This window comes from Pagrus pagrus (genome assembly GCF_965226575.1).
Source record: "Pagrus pagrus genome assembly, chromosome: 14".
NCBI lineage: Eukaryota > Metazoa > Chordata > Actinopteri > Spariformes > Sparidae > Pagrus > Pagrus pagrus.
Genome location: NC_140198.1, coordinates 2,840,667 through 2,859,524, shown reverse-complemented (window position 1 = coordinate 2,859,524; position 18,858 = coordinate 2,840,667). Strand labels below are relative to the sequence as shown.

Genomic DNA, 18,858 nt, shown 5'->3' with positions numbered 1-18,858 from the left:
TTCTGACTTTGAGGTCATACGAGAAGAAACACGGCAGAGAAAAGTAAATGTTCGGTCGTGGCCGAGTTCCAGTGTTCAAATCTTATTGTTCTGCTTTTAAACAAGCGTATCAGGTTATAATAATACGAGTTATCACCTAAAACATGAAGAGTTTCACGTTATAACAAGATAAATAGGATGTTGTTTTATCAAGAAAATGTTCTTGTGAGATAATAAGTTTGTTTGTAGTAAAAGCACAAAAACATCTTAAACTAAGATCTCAAACTGAGCTCCACAGCGGGACAATGACTGACAGCAGACTGGGTCACAGTTTGGTTTCATATCGGTTCTTTAATAAAAAGAAACTTCACATGAGACGTTAATTAATGAACTTAATAACTGTGGAAATGAAGTCGGTGAGTTTTTGGCAGCGACGTGAGTCCAGAGACTCGTCAGCGGGACAAAGACTGAGGCGGAGCGGGTCGCTGTGACATCACATCCTGTCGACGGGGTTGATGCCCAGGATGTCGAAGCATTTGGCCATGATGAGCGCCGTGGCGTGACAGAGCAGCATCCTCCACATGTTGATCTTCACCACCTCACCTGGAGACAAACACACAGGAGACACGTCGAAGATTTTAGAAACTGTTATTTTGGGTTCTAGTGGCTGATTACGTCTCAGATTGATCTTGTGAAATGTTTTTATTTCTCCTCTTCACACAGTCAAAGAGGATGAGAACGACTGGGACTGAACACGTCTGAATAAAAAAAAAAAAAATGCAAGAAGAAACAAAGAAAAAACAAAAACAAAGCGTGAGATGAAGGAAGAGAGAGAAATGAACCCGTTGAGAGGTCGAGCAGATCGTAGAGATGTTTCTCAGTCGGAGGTGAAGCTCAGAGCGACACCCACGAACAACAACAGGTCAGAGGTCACGTTTAATGATGCCTCCGTCACACAGCGGCAGCCGACCATCGCAGCATCGAATGAGACTCGGTGACCTGAACATCTGCATCCACGACCGACCGGCCCGTCGGGTCGAGTCGCTACACGGAGCCGAAGCCGATAAAAATGAAGTGTGTAATGAGCAGCAGAGGTTGTTAAAGGGGCGCGAACATCGACGGCCACCGACAGACGGCAAAACGAGTTTGTCATTTTCACAAACAAGCAGACGCGTCGGAGAAGCGTACAGGACGACGGCAGAGCGGAGCCGATGAGGAAGAAGATAAAAGACGAGCAGACATTTTGATTTTCAACACGTTACATTTTAGAAACGAGCAAATATACCTGCGATTAACTGACGGCTCTCTGATCAATTATTCAGCCGAGTTTTATTTTCCACGTCTGAAAGAAGCTCCCAACAGGCCAGTTACTCAGACAGGACCGACAGCCACTTTATGTTTTCTACGTTTTTGGTCGAGGAGTAATTCACTAAAGATTTCATAGCTCTGAAACGAGTTTCTAAGTTTGAAAAAGAGGAAAAATACATCAGCACTGACTTTTAAAACCATATTTTGATGATTGACAATCACCCACTGATCAAATCAATCCAATAACACCAGAAAAATGGCGTTTACAGCGCTGCTGGACTGGGAATATGTCCGCTGAATAACTGATCCAACAAAGAAATGCTTTCTTGAGACCAAACGTTAGCCTCTTTTACACAGACGACTGTCAGGCACTTATTCTGCCTTCCCACTCTGTATAAAAAGGTACAAAGGCGGGATGGGGAGTCATTCTTGTTCCACCTCAGAGCTGTCAGGGAAGGTAGTTACAACTTCAGTCAGGAGATTTTAAAAGCAACCAGCAGCAGTTAGCAGCTAGCTCAAAGAAAGAGAACGGCAGATGTAAACGGAGAAAAGGACCGAAAACTCTTTACACCGGGGCGGCCATTAGCCACCGCTGCTCAGTACGATACAGGGTGAACTATAATTATGGCTGCACGCCTTCGTGCACCAGTCAAGCTGCTGTTTCTGAGCCGTGGCGCTGAATAATGGCAGGAACATTTATTTTGCAGAATAGTATGACGTCACAGAGAAGTTGACCTTTTGGGTATAAAAATGTCTTCACATCATCGTTTCATCCTTGTAGATTTGTGTCAGGATTAACTGTGGCTGTAAAAAGAGATTCTGTTCAACAACTCCTGAAGTGTGCAGAAAATAATCACCATAAATTAATAAATCGAGCTGATTTCATGGCCGTCGCTGGATAAGCAGGTAAAAGTGGTGCGATGTGTAAAGATGTGTTTGGTATTTGAAGATAGACCTTCGAGACCTTCAGCTCAGTAATCCAGCTGAGTAAGACCTTCATAATGTCAGCTGATACTTTGCTCCAGTGCTGCAGAAACACGTGTGGCTCAACGTATGTGGACTGAAGACGCTCCTCTCAAACCCAATCACCTGTTACCAACGAATCACGTATCAATTAAAACTCAACTGAAACTGAGTGAAGTTTAAATAGTCTGACTCTGAATCTGCTTCATGATCACACACACACACACACACACACACACACACACACACACAGAGTCAACAAAGCCCAACCATATAAAATAATAACCTCCAGCTGCCACAGCGCTAACTGAGAATTAGCATAATTAAACAGCTCTAAGCCTGAAGTGTTAGCACTTCAGCACGCCGCGGGGATGAAATGCTAACAGGACCAAGTGGCGGGTTAACAGCGTTCAGACAGCTTTTAGTGAAAACTCTCTCAGAGTGAAACTTCCTGTTAATCGGCCGACTCCTGATGAGAGCAGAACAAGGAGCTTCAGCTCGTTCCTCCTCCTCCTCCTCCTCCTCCTCCTCCGCCCAGCGTACCTGTCTGCCGGTCCTTCTCCACGCAGTAGCAGCTGTCGTAGAACTCGGTGAAGGTGGTGGCGAGCTCGTACAGGTAGTCGCACAGCGTGTGGAGCAGCAGGTCGTCCAGGACCTTCTGCAGGATCTCCGGGAACCGCAGGATGCACTTGCCCAGCTTCCACTCCTTGTCGTGGTCCAGGAGGACCTCGGTGGTCTCTGCCGCTTTCCTCAGGGTGGCGTCGTCGATGTTCGCCAGGCGAGTGATGGACCTACAGGAAGTCAGGGACATCATTAGTAAAAGGTAACATGCAGCATTTCTTAAACAAATAAGATAACAGCTGGTAAACCCGCTAAAACAGGTGATCGACTTCTTCCCCACTGCCGTCCAACAACTGCTTCAAGAAAGTTCACTTTGGTTTCAGCGAGTCGCTGTGAGAGCAGAAAGATTTGATCAGTTCAGCCGGAGATCTTTCAGTATTTACCAACAGGCCGACAGAAAAAGACCGACACAGCCGCCTTTCATGTCACCTTCTTTGAGAGAGCAAAGAGTTTTCAGATCGATAGAAACTTGCTTGTGTTGAAGAACTGAGGTTGATCTGCCGAAGATCAAAAATACAGCTCAGTGAACAACATGTTAATCAAAAGGCACAGACGCCGAACGCCTCGGCTCCACACGATGTAGAGAACTCGTTTACAGATTTGTTGCTTCTCAAACACGACGATTTGCTTTTTTGTTTTTTTTAAATCAGTGTGAATAAAATATTTTAAACTGTGGGACAAACAAAACAAGTCATTTGTAGGGAAGCCCGGCCGTGTCAGTGTCATGCACACAGCAGGTCAGCTGAGCATTAAAATGTAGAATTTGTCTAAAAGGAAGATTAAAAATTCAATTTTCTGAAGATAAGTGAAGGATCGATAAACATTTACTCGGGTTTAAATGAAACTGTTCCTTCGGGAATCAATCGCTGCTTTTAGACTCGACTAATGAAACAAGTTTCAGAGCGTTTTCTCTGTAATTAGAGCCAAATTACACGAACAGCTAACATCGATATTTTTGACATTTCCCAAATGTTTAATTGGGATAATAATCATCAGATTATTGATAAATGAAGTCATTACTCGCAGCCTCTGAGCCACAAGTCGCTCTTCTTCATGTTTTCTATTAAGACGCTCCAGGTTGAACATCGTCCTCCCCCCGAGGTCCGTCTGGGTTTCTGTCTCCGTCTCGTCTCCTCTCCCACAGCGCTGGTGTTGGGATGAAGCTGCGCTCTATTGACCGAACGCTGGAACATCAGATGCTCTCAGGCGAGACTGTTCAACCCTCTCTCCGCCGCCGCTGGAAAAAGACGAGATCAATCTTTGCCGGGCGCTCTGCCACCTCGAGCCCGACACCTCCAGGGAAGCTGGACAGGAAGGAGATCAGCGCGGCGCTCTGCAGCCAGGAGACGGTCACTCGATACAGGGGGGGATAAGGGGTGAGGAGAGATTTGGTCTCGCTGACTGGCAATACCCCGAAGACTAATCCCTCGCCACGAGCTCCCACAGGGGCCGGCGATGATGATTTGATACGGGTAATGAAAGTGTACTGGCGCTGGTGAGCGAAGAAGACGAAGGACGAATGTGTCTGAGGAACTCAATTTAACTTTGAAGATACTTTCAGACCCAAAGAGACCGACCGAGCGGTTCTGTTCCTGCTCAGCGTCTTTGTTCCGTCATTAACAGACTCCTGGACTCATTTCTTTCTTCTGCACTTGTGAACTAATCGATCTCCGTTTGATATTCAGGCCCTCGGAGCCGACTGGGCCAGAGTTCAGAACTTTTCCAAAATCACTACGAGCTGTACAAATCTGAGCCTGGTGGAGTAATATTACTGTTTATTCACTGATTATCAACATTTTCACAAACAAAAGTTTTAAGGAAAGTTAAAAAATCCTTTGTTGGGAAATCTAAAAGGTTTTTTAAAGTTGTATTTTACAAGACGTGGCAAAATTTGGTCGCAACAAAGCGAAAACGGATTTCTTTCTTCGTTCAGGTAAAAAAAAAAAATTACCGTTATTAATTTGATTTCTGTTACGCTCTCCAACAAATTATCCTTAAGCTTATTTTGGATGTTCAGTTCAATTTTCAACCTAATCCAGTGGAAAAACAAGCAAGTGTAGAGGCTTTGGATTCACAAACACATTTTATTTATTTAAAAAGTTATGAAATTGAGCTTCAAGGGACGACTTATTAAAACAAGCTTTAATGTCTCGTGGCTGTTTTCTGAAATGATCTGCTGCTTTCTACTGTTCCCTGTTTTTAACGTTGTGTTTGTGACGAACGTGACGCACAACAAAAACACAAAGGCAGTGTGACAAAGATAAACATCTGTTTCCGGCAGGTTCACCCACGTTCAAAAAACCCACACTAGCTTAAGTTTTGTGTAAAAGTGTTATTTGTCATTTAGCAACTCTACCAACATTCATACATCAACTTATATTCAGCTGATGGATCACTATGGTTTCATGTGGTGGTAACAGCTGAACGTTTCAGCAGGAAGCAGGAATCACACTTCAGTTATTCTCTGAGTAAACCCAGGTGAACCCTCACCTGATGCGGGTGAAGGCGTAGAGGAGGTACGCCGCCGTGTTGCCCCGGTCATCCAACATCTTGTCGAACGAGAAGACGTAGTCGTTGATGCGGTTGTGGGAGAGGTCGGCGTATTTGATGCAGCCGAAAGCGACCGACCTCTGGGCTTTGGCGAGCTCCTCCGGGGTCAGGACCTGCAGAGAGACAATTTCAGACTCCGTTAATAAAGCAGGTACTTTAAAGACCAGGTGTGGAGCGGACTATCTGTCCGATCACCGTTCCTCACAGTCTTCAGGCATCAAATATTCTGATAACTCTGTAGCTTCTATCAGCTTGTAATTACTGCAGGCAGCACTTCACCTTACGCTTCTAACAGTAAAACCAGCGAGTTGAATTTAATCCACATAATGAATCTAATTCGCTAACCTCGGGCGAAGATTTAATTGACTTATTAAGTCATAGCCTTCCCTTGAATCTGTGTGTGACGTGACTGATACCACAGGGAGGGAGCGGAGTGAGAGGAGATTACCGAGAACATTTTATGATATCACTCGATGGGAAAACAAAAATAAATTCAGTGGAGCAGAACATAACAGAGCGAGGAAATGACTTGCCAAAAAATATAATGACAAAATATATGACAGGAAATAAAGGGACGTGTCATAACATGATATGATGAAGTGGAATAAACGGGACAAGAATAGACAGAATATTTGAGGAGGCGACATAACAGATGGAAGAACAAATTAACACGCACATCACTGGTACAAACATGTTTCTTACAAAAATAAAGTCGTATTTTTATGTATAAGATTTGCCAAATGTATAAGAAGGCCCTAATAAATAAGAACTTGTCAAAGATGGCATTTCATAAAGTTTATAAAGTTTGTCCGAACTCAACAACTCACAAAATTGAGTGATTTTCAAAGGGAGTCTGGGCACTTTCTCCACAAGCGACAAAGAAGTAACCTATTTTGGTTATTTTTCACTGTGTTTGTAAAAATCCTATCAAATACCAATCAAATGTTGTCTTCTTTCATAAGTTTAATGTGAATAGTGAAGGCAGCTCAAACAGCTGCTAAATGTTGGCAGGTAAGACGCACTTTAACACTTTTAACAAAGAAAGAAACAACTTAACGTATTGAAGTTAGTGCCGAATTTACAAGAAGGTATGAATAACTTAGAATTTGTCATTGACAGAGTTTCAAAGTTTATAGAGTTTCTCCGAACTCAACAACTCACAAAATGGAGTGATTTTTTAAGGGAGTCTGGGGACGTCATGTACAACATTTGCAGAATTAACAAGCAGGCAAAAATAGTTAAGACTGTGTTTTGGAAAGTCTTTCACAAAGTTTATAAAGTTTCTCTGAACTCAACAACTCACAAAATTTAGCTTTTTTTTTAAGGGAGTCTGGGGACTTTCTCCACAGATGACACAGAAGTTTTCCATATTAGTTTTAGTTTCTGTAAAATTTGACATGTTTGACATCAATAATATGTTTTCTTTCATAAATGTAGTGTAAAATCAGTTGAAACAGTGTTCAGACAGCTGCTAAATGTTGGCAGGTAAGACGCACTTTGAGCACAGGAGCAGACAGGCTGGTACAGCGGTGCCGCGACAAACTGACACTTTTTACAAGGTTAGAAACAACTTAATGTATTGAAGTTAGTGCCGAATTTACAAGAAGGTATGAATGATTTAGGATTTGCAAAACTCATTTTGCAAAGTTTGTTAAATTTCTCCTCACATGACAACTTTTTTAAAATCATGCGTTCTGTTAAGGGAGTCTGGTGAGTCTTTGAGTAAATATTTGCCCTAACGTCCAGTTCCTACACTAAGAGAGAGAGAGAGGGGACATGGACAGAGAGAGTTATATTTTAGATGTTGTGTAACTAATTGTTTCAGCTCCAGTTGAACCCCCAGCGACAAGGCACGGCAGCACAGGAGAGATCAGAACAGACAACAAGGGCCGGACCTCAGAGGTCAGAGTCCAGTCTGACAAAACAGGAAAGTGAATCACAGAACAAGACAGGAAACAGAGGAAAAGCGAAAAACAAAAAGATGGGAGTGAATAATAGAAGACAGAAGAACAGAAGCGAGTATAATACGACACAACTGGAGGAAAGATATCCGAGCAGCAGCAGCAGCAGCAGCAGCAGCGGCGGCGTTCGGTTCACGGAGGCCGGGGTCGGGGTTTGTTTTAATGAGGCAGGGTTAGCAGATGGTAGACGTGGGCACCGACCCAGACTGAGAGCAGAGTGCCAGGCCAGAAGGGCCTGCAGGGAGACTCTGCTGGCACCGGTTTCCCACAACCTTCTCAGCATTAAAATCATCGCAGTTCAACTGGAAGTCAGCGACTGTTTACACGACACCGAGTGCTCCAGATAATACTTAACCAGGTCAGGTTCTGTTGTTTTGATCCACCTGCAAGTTTAATTTCAGATACAAACCCCTCAACATCAGGAGCCGCAGACACTCGCCGACAATAACGGAGGAGTCAGAGGCTGCTGTGTGGAGGGAGAGCGGCTAACGATCGCCTCGGATGAAGAGAAAGGCTCGACAGATGTTTTTCTGGGCGAATCCGGAGACGAGACGGAACAATAAAAAGGTCAGGAGGTGAAAAATAAGACCTCACATTTCTAAACAACCGGCACACACGCTTTCTTTTAACGAGGTCTGGTCGAGCTGCAAAAGGAGCCGGTGATGATGAACTCGGGAGCCGCAGGAGCATCGCAGCAGAAGAGTTTGTGTGATTTGTGAGTCAGAGCGCGGCTGAGAAGAAAACACAACTCATCAAAGTCAAAACTTCCCTGGATGAGAAAAAAGCTACACAAGTGATTGTGAAATCTCAGAAACTAGCAAAAGGTTGTGATGGATGATGGTGATCAACAAGAGCGTCAGACTCAGAGGGAGTTCATCAGCAAAACATTCAATACAGGGAAGAAAAAAACTGCGTACAAAAACATTTTCAGAACTTCAGTCGGAGTACTTTTAATTAATGTCATCTGTTTGTAGCAGCGAGGCTCCAGGGTTAGCTAGTGCCATCATCAGGTTGTTCAATACCTGCACACTAACTTGTAAATGTTAGCATGCTGGCTAACAGGCTAAACTACAATCATAGTTCAAAAAAGTTGGGGCGCTGTGTAAAACAGCTCCTTCTTCTTCATTCCTCCCACAGAATGGATAAAACTTCTCCATGATATTTCAAAACTGATGCGGAAATGACCGTTGTTTTGCTCTGCAGACGCATTTTTGATGAACCACAGCTGTAAGAGCTCAACTAACTACTGAAAACACTGCATTTCCTTTGTGCTTTGCTACTTAAATGCTTTTATTTTGAAGCTGCAGTTGTAGGAAATGCTCAGTTTGCATCAGCACTAAATGAACACAGCTCTCTACAGATGGTCGGCACATTTTATTGTAAAAGCTAATGTGTACCTGGGAACATCGGTTTTGTCACAAGCTTATATCAGTTGGTCGAAAAGCATGTTAATGTTGTTAGCCATGTTAGCATTTAGCTCAAAGCACCGCCGCGTTCGTTCAGTGTGGCTCTTAAACTGGATTCATACTCGACTCTGGAGCTTAACTGGAGTCCAGCTGTCAGATACCATCAACAGCACCAGACTGGTGTGACGGACTGGGTTTACATTTGGATGGGTGAAAGCAGGAAGTAACTGAGCCTTTCTTCAACTTGCTCCTTGTCGTCTTGATAATACTTTTATTTTTTCTCTTCAACTGAAAACACAGAAATCTGACAGCGGCTGACGTCATTTCAGCAATCAAGATAAAAGCGGTCAGCGTCGGTGTGGCTGCAGACGGGAGGAGGTTCAGGCTCACAGAAGACGCAGGAAGAAAGGAGGAAGATGATGAAAAGACGGAGGGGAGGAAGAGAAGAATCGGACCGCACACAGTCGGGTTCTTCTGAAGCGTTTTCTGGCGGCGTCGTTTTTGTATTTCCTGTCGTGTTCGTGTCTGAATGCGATCACAAAGATCTGCGGTTTGGCTCGAGCCAGATGAATTAATGGCGACCGTAGAGAGAGACGGTCATTACTGTAAAATAAGCCTCGTCATTCAGGGTGAAGGGAACGCCGGGCGCAAAGAGGAAATAATGAGCTGCTCGCTGGACCGACTCCCCTCGTACTAAACGGCTGCTTATCAAAGATTTGACACGAAATATTGATTCAGAACGATTCAAACACGAGCTAAAAATAATGTGAAATATTCTGCTGAGAAACGACTGCAGCTGACTGGTGAACGAGGGTTCACTAATTACTCTGAGGACAGATTAGAGACGTGACGCAGACTTCCTACAGATGATTACACAGACAACAGCATTACAGTTAAATATTCAGCACAGCCGAGGTCTACTGCGGCGACGCGGCCGCGTTCGTCTTCTTTTTGTTTGATAAGCTCATTTTTCCACCCGGTTAAATCTCCTCAGTGTCGATGTGCTGCTCTGTTCACATCTCAGATCAAAACAAAACACAACTTAATCTTTATTCTCCTGAAAAAACTGTCTGCACAACTTATTTGGTTTTCTTCCCTCCTTTCTCTTCGTTCATGCTGTTGATGATTCATCCGTCCGGGAACGACAATTTCTGAACCAAATCTAACTGGTTGTTTGTCCAACATTTGTGTTGGACTGACAGACGCGACTGTTTTCAGCTCATCTACAAACGAAGAAACCGCTGGTCTGAACCAGGGATGCTCCTGATGATACCAGCGTCTGGTCGACATGTACACGGGTATTTTTGGAAACAGTTAAAAAAAGTCTGCGTCCTGACGAGAGTTTAGCACAATTATAGAAATAATCTGCGTAGATAGTATCACATCATTCTGCAAAGAGAAAGCAGATTTTTAACTCCAATCGGTTGTTCAGCTACAGGAAATATTATGAATGAGACTGTGAGACGTGACTGCTCTTCCCATAATCCTCCTGGGTGACCCTGTTTTATTAAAAACATTGTCAGCAGCCATTTTTGTCTCTTTTCCATAATAACTGTATTATCAATGTCAGTTTGTCTCTTTCAACAGACATCCCATCAACTCAGATCCAATAATATCATAACACAAACTCCAAGTTCACATTTGACAATGATGCTACAAACCCTGATAACCGTGTGTGTGTCTGCATCTCCTGACCTGCAACCTGCATTCAAGTGTGTATGAAGGTCAAAATGTATAGAAAAGGCTTTGTTTTCAGAAATACCCTCGTACGTGTGGACGGCCTTATTTTCCCAATATTTAACCGGACGTTTAAACTTAACAAGTCAGCGAGTCGAGAAGTAAGTTGTTCCAATGGAAAGATTATCCACAGCAACAGGAACAGACATGTTGATTTTCTGAAGTTGAATTTCTTTGAGCATCACAAATAAAAGTCTCAGAAATCTCAGGTACAAATCTCAGGACAAATAAAACCAAAACTGTCTGCATGGAAAGAGAAAATGAATGTCCCGTAAAAAACACTTCTCTGTCTGGACTTGACTCGACTTCGCTTTGAACCCACTTAACTCTGTCCTCATTCACCTTGTCCCTAGTTTATGAGACAGTGAATGTGTCCTACAGCACAGAGACTTGTTTATGACATAAAGAGTCTCTCTCCACCTTCACTTCCTCCGTCTGCATCCCGTGTTTCTAACGATAGGACGACTTTCTCACCTTGTCTCTCTCCTTCTCCTTCAGTTTGTCCATCGACCTCTTCAGTCCCTCCTCCAGCAGGTCCATCAGCCTCACCGTGTCTCCGGACCGGGTCTTAAACTTCTTCCTGAGAAAACAAAAGTTCAGAGAGGGGGAGGAGGTCAGTAATCAGTCGTCTCTACATCCCTAAACAGAACTTCTCCAGCAGGACTGGACGTTCTGTCGACAGTAATTATCATGACAACAAACTATTAGATTACTTCCTCTCCCCGACGCCTCGGGCCGATACATTTTGTACAATCGAGCAAATCAGATGAGCATTACAAGCAGAACGCGAGCCAAAAACTTAATAACCCGCTCCTCTCCTCTCTGTTTACTTGCAGCTATAAACAGCCCCCTCCTGTGGCTGCGTCCGGCCCTGATCGTCTGGATGAGCGATTATGAAAACAGCATGATAAATTTCTAATGGACTTTGGAGCCGCGCAGACATCGCAGGGCCAATTTACGCCCCCTCAGGTGACCGTGGGGCGTTTAGCGGCACTTCGTTATGGCCTCTGTGAGGCGTAACGCCAACCTCCCGCCTGGCTCGGCTCTTCCTCTCTGGACGATTGATCAGGACAAACAACAGCGTGACAGATCGAGTTCAAATCGTAGAGTGTGCTCTCCAATCGGCCACACTGTAATCACTGCTTACTATTAAAGGAAGAAACAACACACAGGGGAGATACAGGACGACTGTATACAGACTGTAAGGACAGGTGAGGAAACTGGGACGACAACAAACTGGGACTGTGAAGTGAAGAAGGGGGAAGAGGCGGAGAAAAAGATAAGGAGGGCAGGAAGCAGAAGGAGGTGAGGGAAAGATGTAGGAGTGGAAGATACAGGTCGAGAAGAAGAAGAAGGAAAAGACGAAGAAGAAGAAGAAGAAGAAGAAGGAAAAGACGAAGAAGAAGAAGAAGAAGAAGAAGAAGAAGAAGAAGAAGAAGAAGGAAAAGACGAAGAAGGAAAAGACAAAGAAGAATAAGATGAAGAAGAAGGAAAAGACGAAATATTCATTGTGTTGGACCGTCTCTGAGATCTAATGTTGTTGTGATTCCTGTTGTCCAGCGTTTGTGCGACTGCAGTCCAAACACTGTTCTGTTCTGTTTGTGGAGCAGCTTTTTATTTGTTAATGCAGTCGAGTAGTAAAGTTGTGTTTTTATGCGCGATGATAAAAGTTGGAGCAGCGGTGGTAAAGATACGGTGAAGGACATCCAGACGATCACAGTCTCATTGTTCAGAGGAGCCGCTCGGCTCTGTTGCTGCTCCGATGTCGGTGATTTGGATTCGTCTTAAACCGTTATTAGTCTGAATACAGAGACAACACTCAGTCTTTAACGGCCTCAGTGGCGACTGTCAGGTTCATGATTATATAAGCCTTTAATATCTGTAAGAGGAGGTGCATTATGGCCTTTAAAAACAACCTGCAGACTTCATTTTGGGTCAATTTGGGAGATATATTTAATTTCTTGCTAAGAGGTAGAATATTTGTTCAGTTAGTACTGAGTTGGACCCACAGTGGGGCGCATACTGACCGTAAACACATACAGGAGACAATTAGCTTAGCTTAGCATAAAGACAGGGGGAAACAGTTGTCCTGGCTGCGTCCCAAATCACTCACTTGTCTTCTCCGAGCACCACTCCGAAGCCTGCGTGCTCCACCCGGGTCACCTGAGGGTTGTACCATCCAATCATCTGAGCCGCCGCAAACACCAACTGGAAGTGCATGGCCTGCAAGAGAAAACACACACACACACACACACACACACACACCTCAGTGACATCTCACATTAATGTCACGTTATTCTTCCCAGGTGACGAGAAGACTTCCTGTAGGTCAGTGCAGCCCAGAACAATAGCGTACGTTTTCTCTCCACCCACCTGTCCGCTGTCAGTGATGTAGATGATGATGTCAGCCTTCTCGTCAAAGAGTCGGTTGTGCAGGGCCGCGAGGTCCGACGTGTCGTAGGTGTAGCCGCCGTCGGACTTGACGACGGTGAGGGGCACCGACTGACCCGGGGCGAAGACGATCTTGCGACCCTCGTCCAGCTGCACGAAGCCTGAGGAGGGACGGAGGGAGGAGGAGAGAGAAAAGAAAATGGTGTTAAGAGAGAGAAATAATATGGGCATGATTGGAGGAGAAAGAGGAGATAATGAGTTAAGTGGAGGATGAAGAAAGTGTAAAAAAAAATAGAGAATTGAGGGTAAAGAGGAAGAAATTAGACCAGAAACACAGGAGAGGACTGGAGGATATTTGTGGGACAATACTGCCCCCTGGTGGTCGGATTAGGAAACACCAGACTACAATGAGTTGAGGATGTGTTTAAGGTTTATGGTGCAAAAACACTTCAACAAAACCTTTAACAACCCGAGTACGTACTCAAAGTACCAAAAGATCATTTTATGTTAAAGTGGATCAAATGTGAAACATAAGCTCTTCTTCTTCTGTTCAGGGCCTCTCGCCTCCTCTTTCCTCCGTCCTCCGGCCTGTGCGATCTCAACGCACCACTGAAGGATGTCCAACTCCTAAATGTCTTTTGTTTTGTTGTTTTAGTTATTTAAAAAGGAACAGTTCACCCAAAAAAACAAATGACAGCTAAAGAAGTAGCTGGAGACTTGTTTTAAGGACGAGCTGTGTGGAGACAGTTTGTTTCTTTTTCTGCTGTTTTTAAAAGAAGTCTGAATCTACTTCAGCTGTTTAGGAGAACGCTGCAACTGTTTTGTGGACTACACCTTTAAGATGATGAAACATACGATCAAACTTTCTGACCTTCACTATTTGTGTAGCACCTCGTAAGCCACTGTTGTAACCTCACATTATGCCACATGAATTAGATTAAAAATTAATCTACAGTATTAGTTGTCATGAACACTGTTCAGACGATAAAATACAGCGGCAGGCTGTAACTACACAATGAACAGATGTTGCAGCTGTGCCACACGTCATATTTAATTGTTGCTCTCTCCTCCTCCTCTCCGTCTCTTCCTCGCCTCTTCTCAAGGAGAGGAAGCAAGGGAGGGAATTAAGGATGTGCAAAAACATGAAGAGGTGAATCCCTGCAACCTTTTGAGCCGCTACACACTGACCTCTATCCTCGAACTCCTTCACCACCTTCGTCATCATGTCCTGGTAGTACGACTCTCCTCTCTCGATGATGGAGATGTCCAGACAGTCGTAAACCCTCTGAAACTCTGAAACACACACAGTCACCATCCGAGCGTCAGTTTCAAGACCAAGTTGTTTTATTCACATCGTCAGTCGCTTTGTGCGTTTCAGCGAGGATCATTCCTGCACAAACACTCGTAGCGTCTCGTGAACATCTGTACCTTTGCGGGAAACATCACAGATGAGGTTCCAGCCTTTAATGAAGTCGGGCTCTTTGCTCTGCAGCCTGACGACGCACTGATACGCTCGCTTCTTGAAGTCCTCCTCCTCGTCGAAGCGCTTCTTCGACTCCTGGTGGAGGGCGACGCAGAAAAGAAAGAGATGAGAGAACAGAAGATAAAAAACAGAGTAGATGAAAGAAGTAAATGAGGTGAGGAGAGAAATGAGGGAAGACGAAGGCAGAGAACAGATGACAGTCTAGTTTATACATGTACAGTCGACTTTACTGAAAGTGATGCTGCACAGGATATTCTTACATCAGCTGACGTTAAATCTCATTAAATCTACTTTTTAAAACTGACATTAAAACACATTTACTAAACTATATTCCCCTCTGAACTCTGGCAACATACTGTGGTTAAATGTGCAAGTAACTCTCCACAAATACTGCAATAAAAACTACACATGAGCTCACGTGAAACAATTAACCAACTAGCAGTACTACAAGTTAATTCAAGTCAGGATTCGAGCAGTGAGCTGCAGCAGAAAACAGAGAAACACAGACAGATGTAGTTATAATAACTGACCTTGTAGAAGGCCTGCAGGTCACTGATGGGTGGGGAGACGGTCAGGTAGTTTGGGAATTTATCCTGCAGGTGAGCGATCAACATCCCGAACTGAGTCCCCCAGTCTCCAACATGGTTCAGCCTGGAAACAGAGACAGAACCAAACACGAGAGACTAGTTTTATTTTCTATATCAGAGGCTGAACATGAGTAACTCCTCACTTCTACATGCGAGACCAACATCTGCAGGTCCAGTGAACGGCGACTAAACTGACCTGAGGACGTCGTAACCCAGAAACTCAAACAGTCGACACGTGCTCTCCCCGATGATGGTGGAGCGCAGGTGGCCCACGTGCATCTCTTTGGCGATGTTTGGGGAGGAGAAGTCCACCACCACCTGATCACCACCGACAGGCAGAGACACAACTCATAATAAGTTAACAATAAGAGCTGGAGGAGCTGAGGAGCGAGTAGAAAATACGTTAAAGTTCAACCCTGATGTGGTGATGGAGCCGCAGAGAGAGAGACCGGCGTCTCTGAAGGTTCATTAAACTACTGAGACAGTTCTTCTCACTTCTCATGACGTAAAGCTGTTAAATATATCTGAGTCTGTCTTCATGCTGCATGTGGGAGTGTGACTGACCCTCTTCTTGGAGGCCAGAGGCGGCGGCTTCACTCCGTTGATCAGCAGGTTGCTCAACAGTTTGGAGACAATCTGCCTCTTCAGGTGGACGTTGATGAACCCTGAAGACATGAAGACATCAGAGAATGAAACACAGACAGACGAAGACTAGAGAAGCTTCGTTCAACAGCTGAGAAGGAAAATGTACTGTCTTTGATTATATCTGAGTGCAAAGAGACAAATAATTATACATTTGAAGCAGTGAGGAAACCTCTCCGTGTGTTTTTTGTACCTGGTCCTGCGATTTCAGTTTTCTGGATGAGCTCGTTGTCTGGAAGGTTCTGGATGATCTTCTCTGCGATTTCCCTCGGGTTGATTTTCATCCCCTTCGCCTTCAGCATCTGCAGCAGCACAAAGTCACAAACAGTGCGACTCTGAATGATTAAACTGCAAAAGGAAAAAAGTTTCCCCACTTTTCATCCCGGAAAAGCGTCTAAATATACTCAGATCACTGTTGTTAAAAACAGGATGTCACGTCTGATGACAGGTCTGTTTACTACTGAAGAGGAAGGACTTTTTTTAACTTTCACTTTTAAAACCTGGTGTAAAGAAAACAAAGTTTGGAGTTGAACAAAAATTAAAGATCTTTAAACAACATCAGACTCAGTGAAACGCTCTCGGACAGACCCGGCGCTCTCACCTGGGCCATCGCCATGGCGCTGTTGCACTGGTAGTCTCCGAACTTGGCCTGCTGGTTGGGCGCGACGACCAGCGGGGGGTTGTCCAGCTCGGGACACGCGGCCCGGATGGCATCGCCGAAGATCTCCTGGAGTCGCTGGTTGATGTTCAACATTGCCTGACTGCACTGAGGCCTCTCTTCCTGCAAACCCTGAGGACGGACAGCACAGCAGCTTCATCAACATAATGATGAAGAGGAGGAAGAGGAAAATACAGGGACGCTTTGATGACGAGAAACAGAAATAACCTAGTGTTTATGTGAACAAAATGCTGTTGCAGTGTGATTTAAAAGTCTTGTTTTATTCCTATAATATTTTAATAATCATCCATTAGACATTAAAACAAGATTGTGTTAAAATGCCAGAAAACTGTAAATTAAGTTGCTCATTCATTCAAAAAAATCCATAAATACCACGTTAATCTACGGCACACTCGAACACAACACCAGCATTTATACAAGAAAGGTGAGCACAGCGTTGAACTGACCCTCTTCAGGATGTTGAGTCGGTACTTCAGCTTGTTGTTTTCCTCCCGCAGCTCCTCCACGCGCGCAGATGCGTTCAGGTTCTGTGGGTTTTTTAGACTCTCGATCTCAGCAGAGAGACTCTGGATCTCAAGCTCCTGGAAAAAAATTTGAAAAAAAACATATACAGAATCTCTAAAATGTTCGATCCAGTGCGACTTTCACTTTCTGCCGAGTTCAGAGTCAGAACGAAACCAAAAGACGCCTCGCTGCTGGAACATGATGCAACAAACATTCAGATTACAAACTGAATACCAAGAGTCCCTGAAACTCAAGAAAACACTCAACTCTCATAACATCACAATGCTTTTTTAGATTGAATTGCCGGTTGAATTGTTTTGAATGTATTTTTAACAGTGAACACAGAAACTGAGATCCAACAGCAGATTCTTGTCTTGTGTTTTGCTCTGAATTACAGATAAAACCATTCAATTAATCAACAACTATTTTGTTTATAAATTAACAGTTTGAAGCAGAACTGTAACGTCCTGTTATCTGAAACCAAAAACACAATAAAATGAATTCTCCCGTTTGTTCAGGAAACCGCTCTGAACAACATTCACTGCTAATGTTTCCTAAAATCAAACTACGATGAAAGTTCCTGTCGATGTTTTACTCAGGAAACAAGATATTAAATATTAAACATAGAGGATATTTATTGCTTCAAAGTTCAGTCGGTCAGAACGAAACCAAAAGCTGCTGATGATGAAATGATGCAACAACCAAGCAGATTACAAACTGATCATGAGGTTTCCGGGAATTCATGTGAACTCGTCTGCTGTTTTTTAACATATTTAATAAACTTATTTATTGTGTACTATGACAGAATAACCACCCAGGATCTTATTCAGGACCACTAGAGGGCTCCACACAAGACTTTAACACACAGACACCTGTAATATCATTTTAATGACAGCTTACTGTACCTGTAACATGCACCTGTAAGTTTTATTCAAACGATTCGTGAGGTTTGTTCTGTGTCATACATGACTTAACGCTAGTACAAACTGTTCTCTATGGAGGGTTAGGGAATTTACTCCCACAAACCCTCATTTAAATATCTGTGTATTTAATTCCTCTAAGAGTTTATTTTATATTTTAGTTATTATTTCAATGATTGCCAATGCAGTCGCACATCCACACGTTCTTCTTGTAAATTCGGCAGCAAAATGCGATATGAAGTTGCAACACAACGCTTTGTATCGAGTAAAACACACTTGACAGCCACTGTCCTTTACCGCTGATGTGGCGTCAGAAAACAGTCAACGACGTGACGAATGACAGAAGACACCGAATGTTAAAGTTACATTTTTTAGATAAACTAGTGAAGTTTGGTACAAGATTTGATGGCCGAATATGACACTGATGAAAATTTTCTCGACAGACATTTTTGATTTAGATCGGTCATGTTGTTAATTTTACTAACAAGCAGAAACATTTTAAATTGGAAGTTTGTCTAACGGGGTCTGGCGCTGCGCCTGCTTCTGAACACCGGTGTGTAGCTCGTCTGTCTGACACCGGTACCCACACACACATTTAGCCTGTTAGCTAACATTAGCTACATCCCCCCCCACAAAGCGTCCGCTCACCTGCTGCTGCAGTCGGGTTGTGTACTCGGTGACTTGGTCTCCCATCTCTGTGAAGACCGGAGAGAAACTCTTGTGTCGGCTGGAGGAGGAGACTCGTGGCTGATGAAACAAACTGAGGCAGGAGGAAGAGGTCCAACTTTCAAGTGCACTTCCGGTACTCGGTACAGCTTCTTCTTCGTGTGTTTAAAAGGCGGAGCGCGAAACGTTGTGTCAGGTGTCTACCGCCACCTCCTGTATGTCTGTAGAACAGCTTTAATGCGTGTGGAGGTTGTGGAAGGAACTGAACACATTTACTCGATTACTATACTGAAATACACACGTGAAGTACTTGTACTTTGAGTATTTCCATTGCATGCTACTTTCTAGACTTTTTCCAGACAACTAGTCTACATGTCATATATAAATATTATACGTTTTACTGCACTAACTTTTTTAGAATTTATGTTTTACATTTAAAATACAATAAGATCACATTAATT

The 18,858-nt window shown here is 43.8% G+C and overlaps 1 protein-coding gene across 1 annotated transcript; it reads right to left on the bottom strand.

The window, feature by feature from the left end:
• Positions 1-304: 304 nt before the first annotated feature.
• On the bottom strand, positions 305-18,535 carry rars1 (arginyl-tRNA synthetase 1). The gene is made up of 15 exons (XM_084373348.1): positions 18,380-18,535; positions 16,754-16,888; positions 16,230-16,418; positions 15,822-15,930; positions 15,551-15,651; positions 15,183-15,304; positions 14,930-15,050; positions 14,345-14,474; positions 14,105-14,209; positions 12,899-13,077; positions 12,639-12,748; positions 11,000-11,105; positions 5,362-5,534; positions 2,794-3,041; positions 305-582 (listed from the first exon to the last, which is right to left on the bottom strand). The coding sequence occupies exons 1-15, from the start codon at positions 18,422-18,424 to the stop codon at positions 473-475; spliced, it is 1,983 nt and encodes a 660-aa protein (XP_084229474.1). The 5' UTR covers positions 18,425-18,535; the 3' UTR covers positions 305-472.
• Between the last annotated feature and the right edge of the window lie 323 nt (positions 18,536-18,858).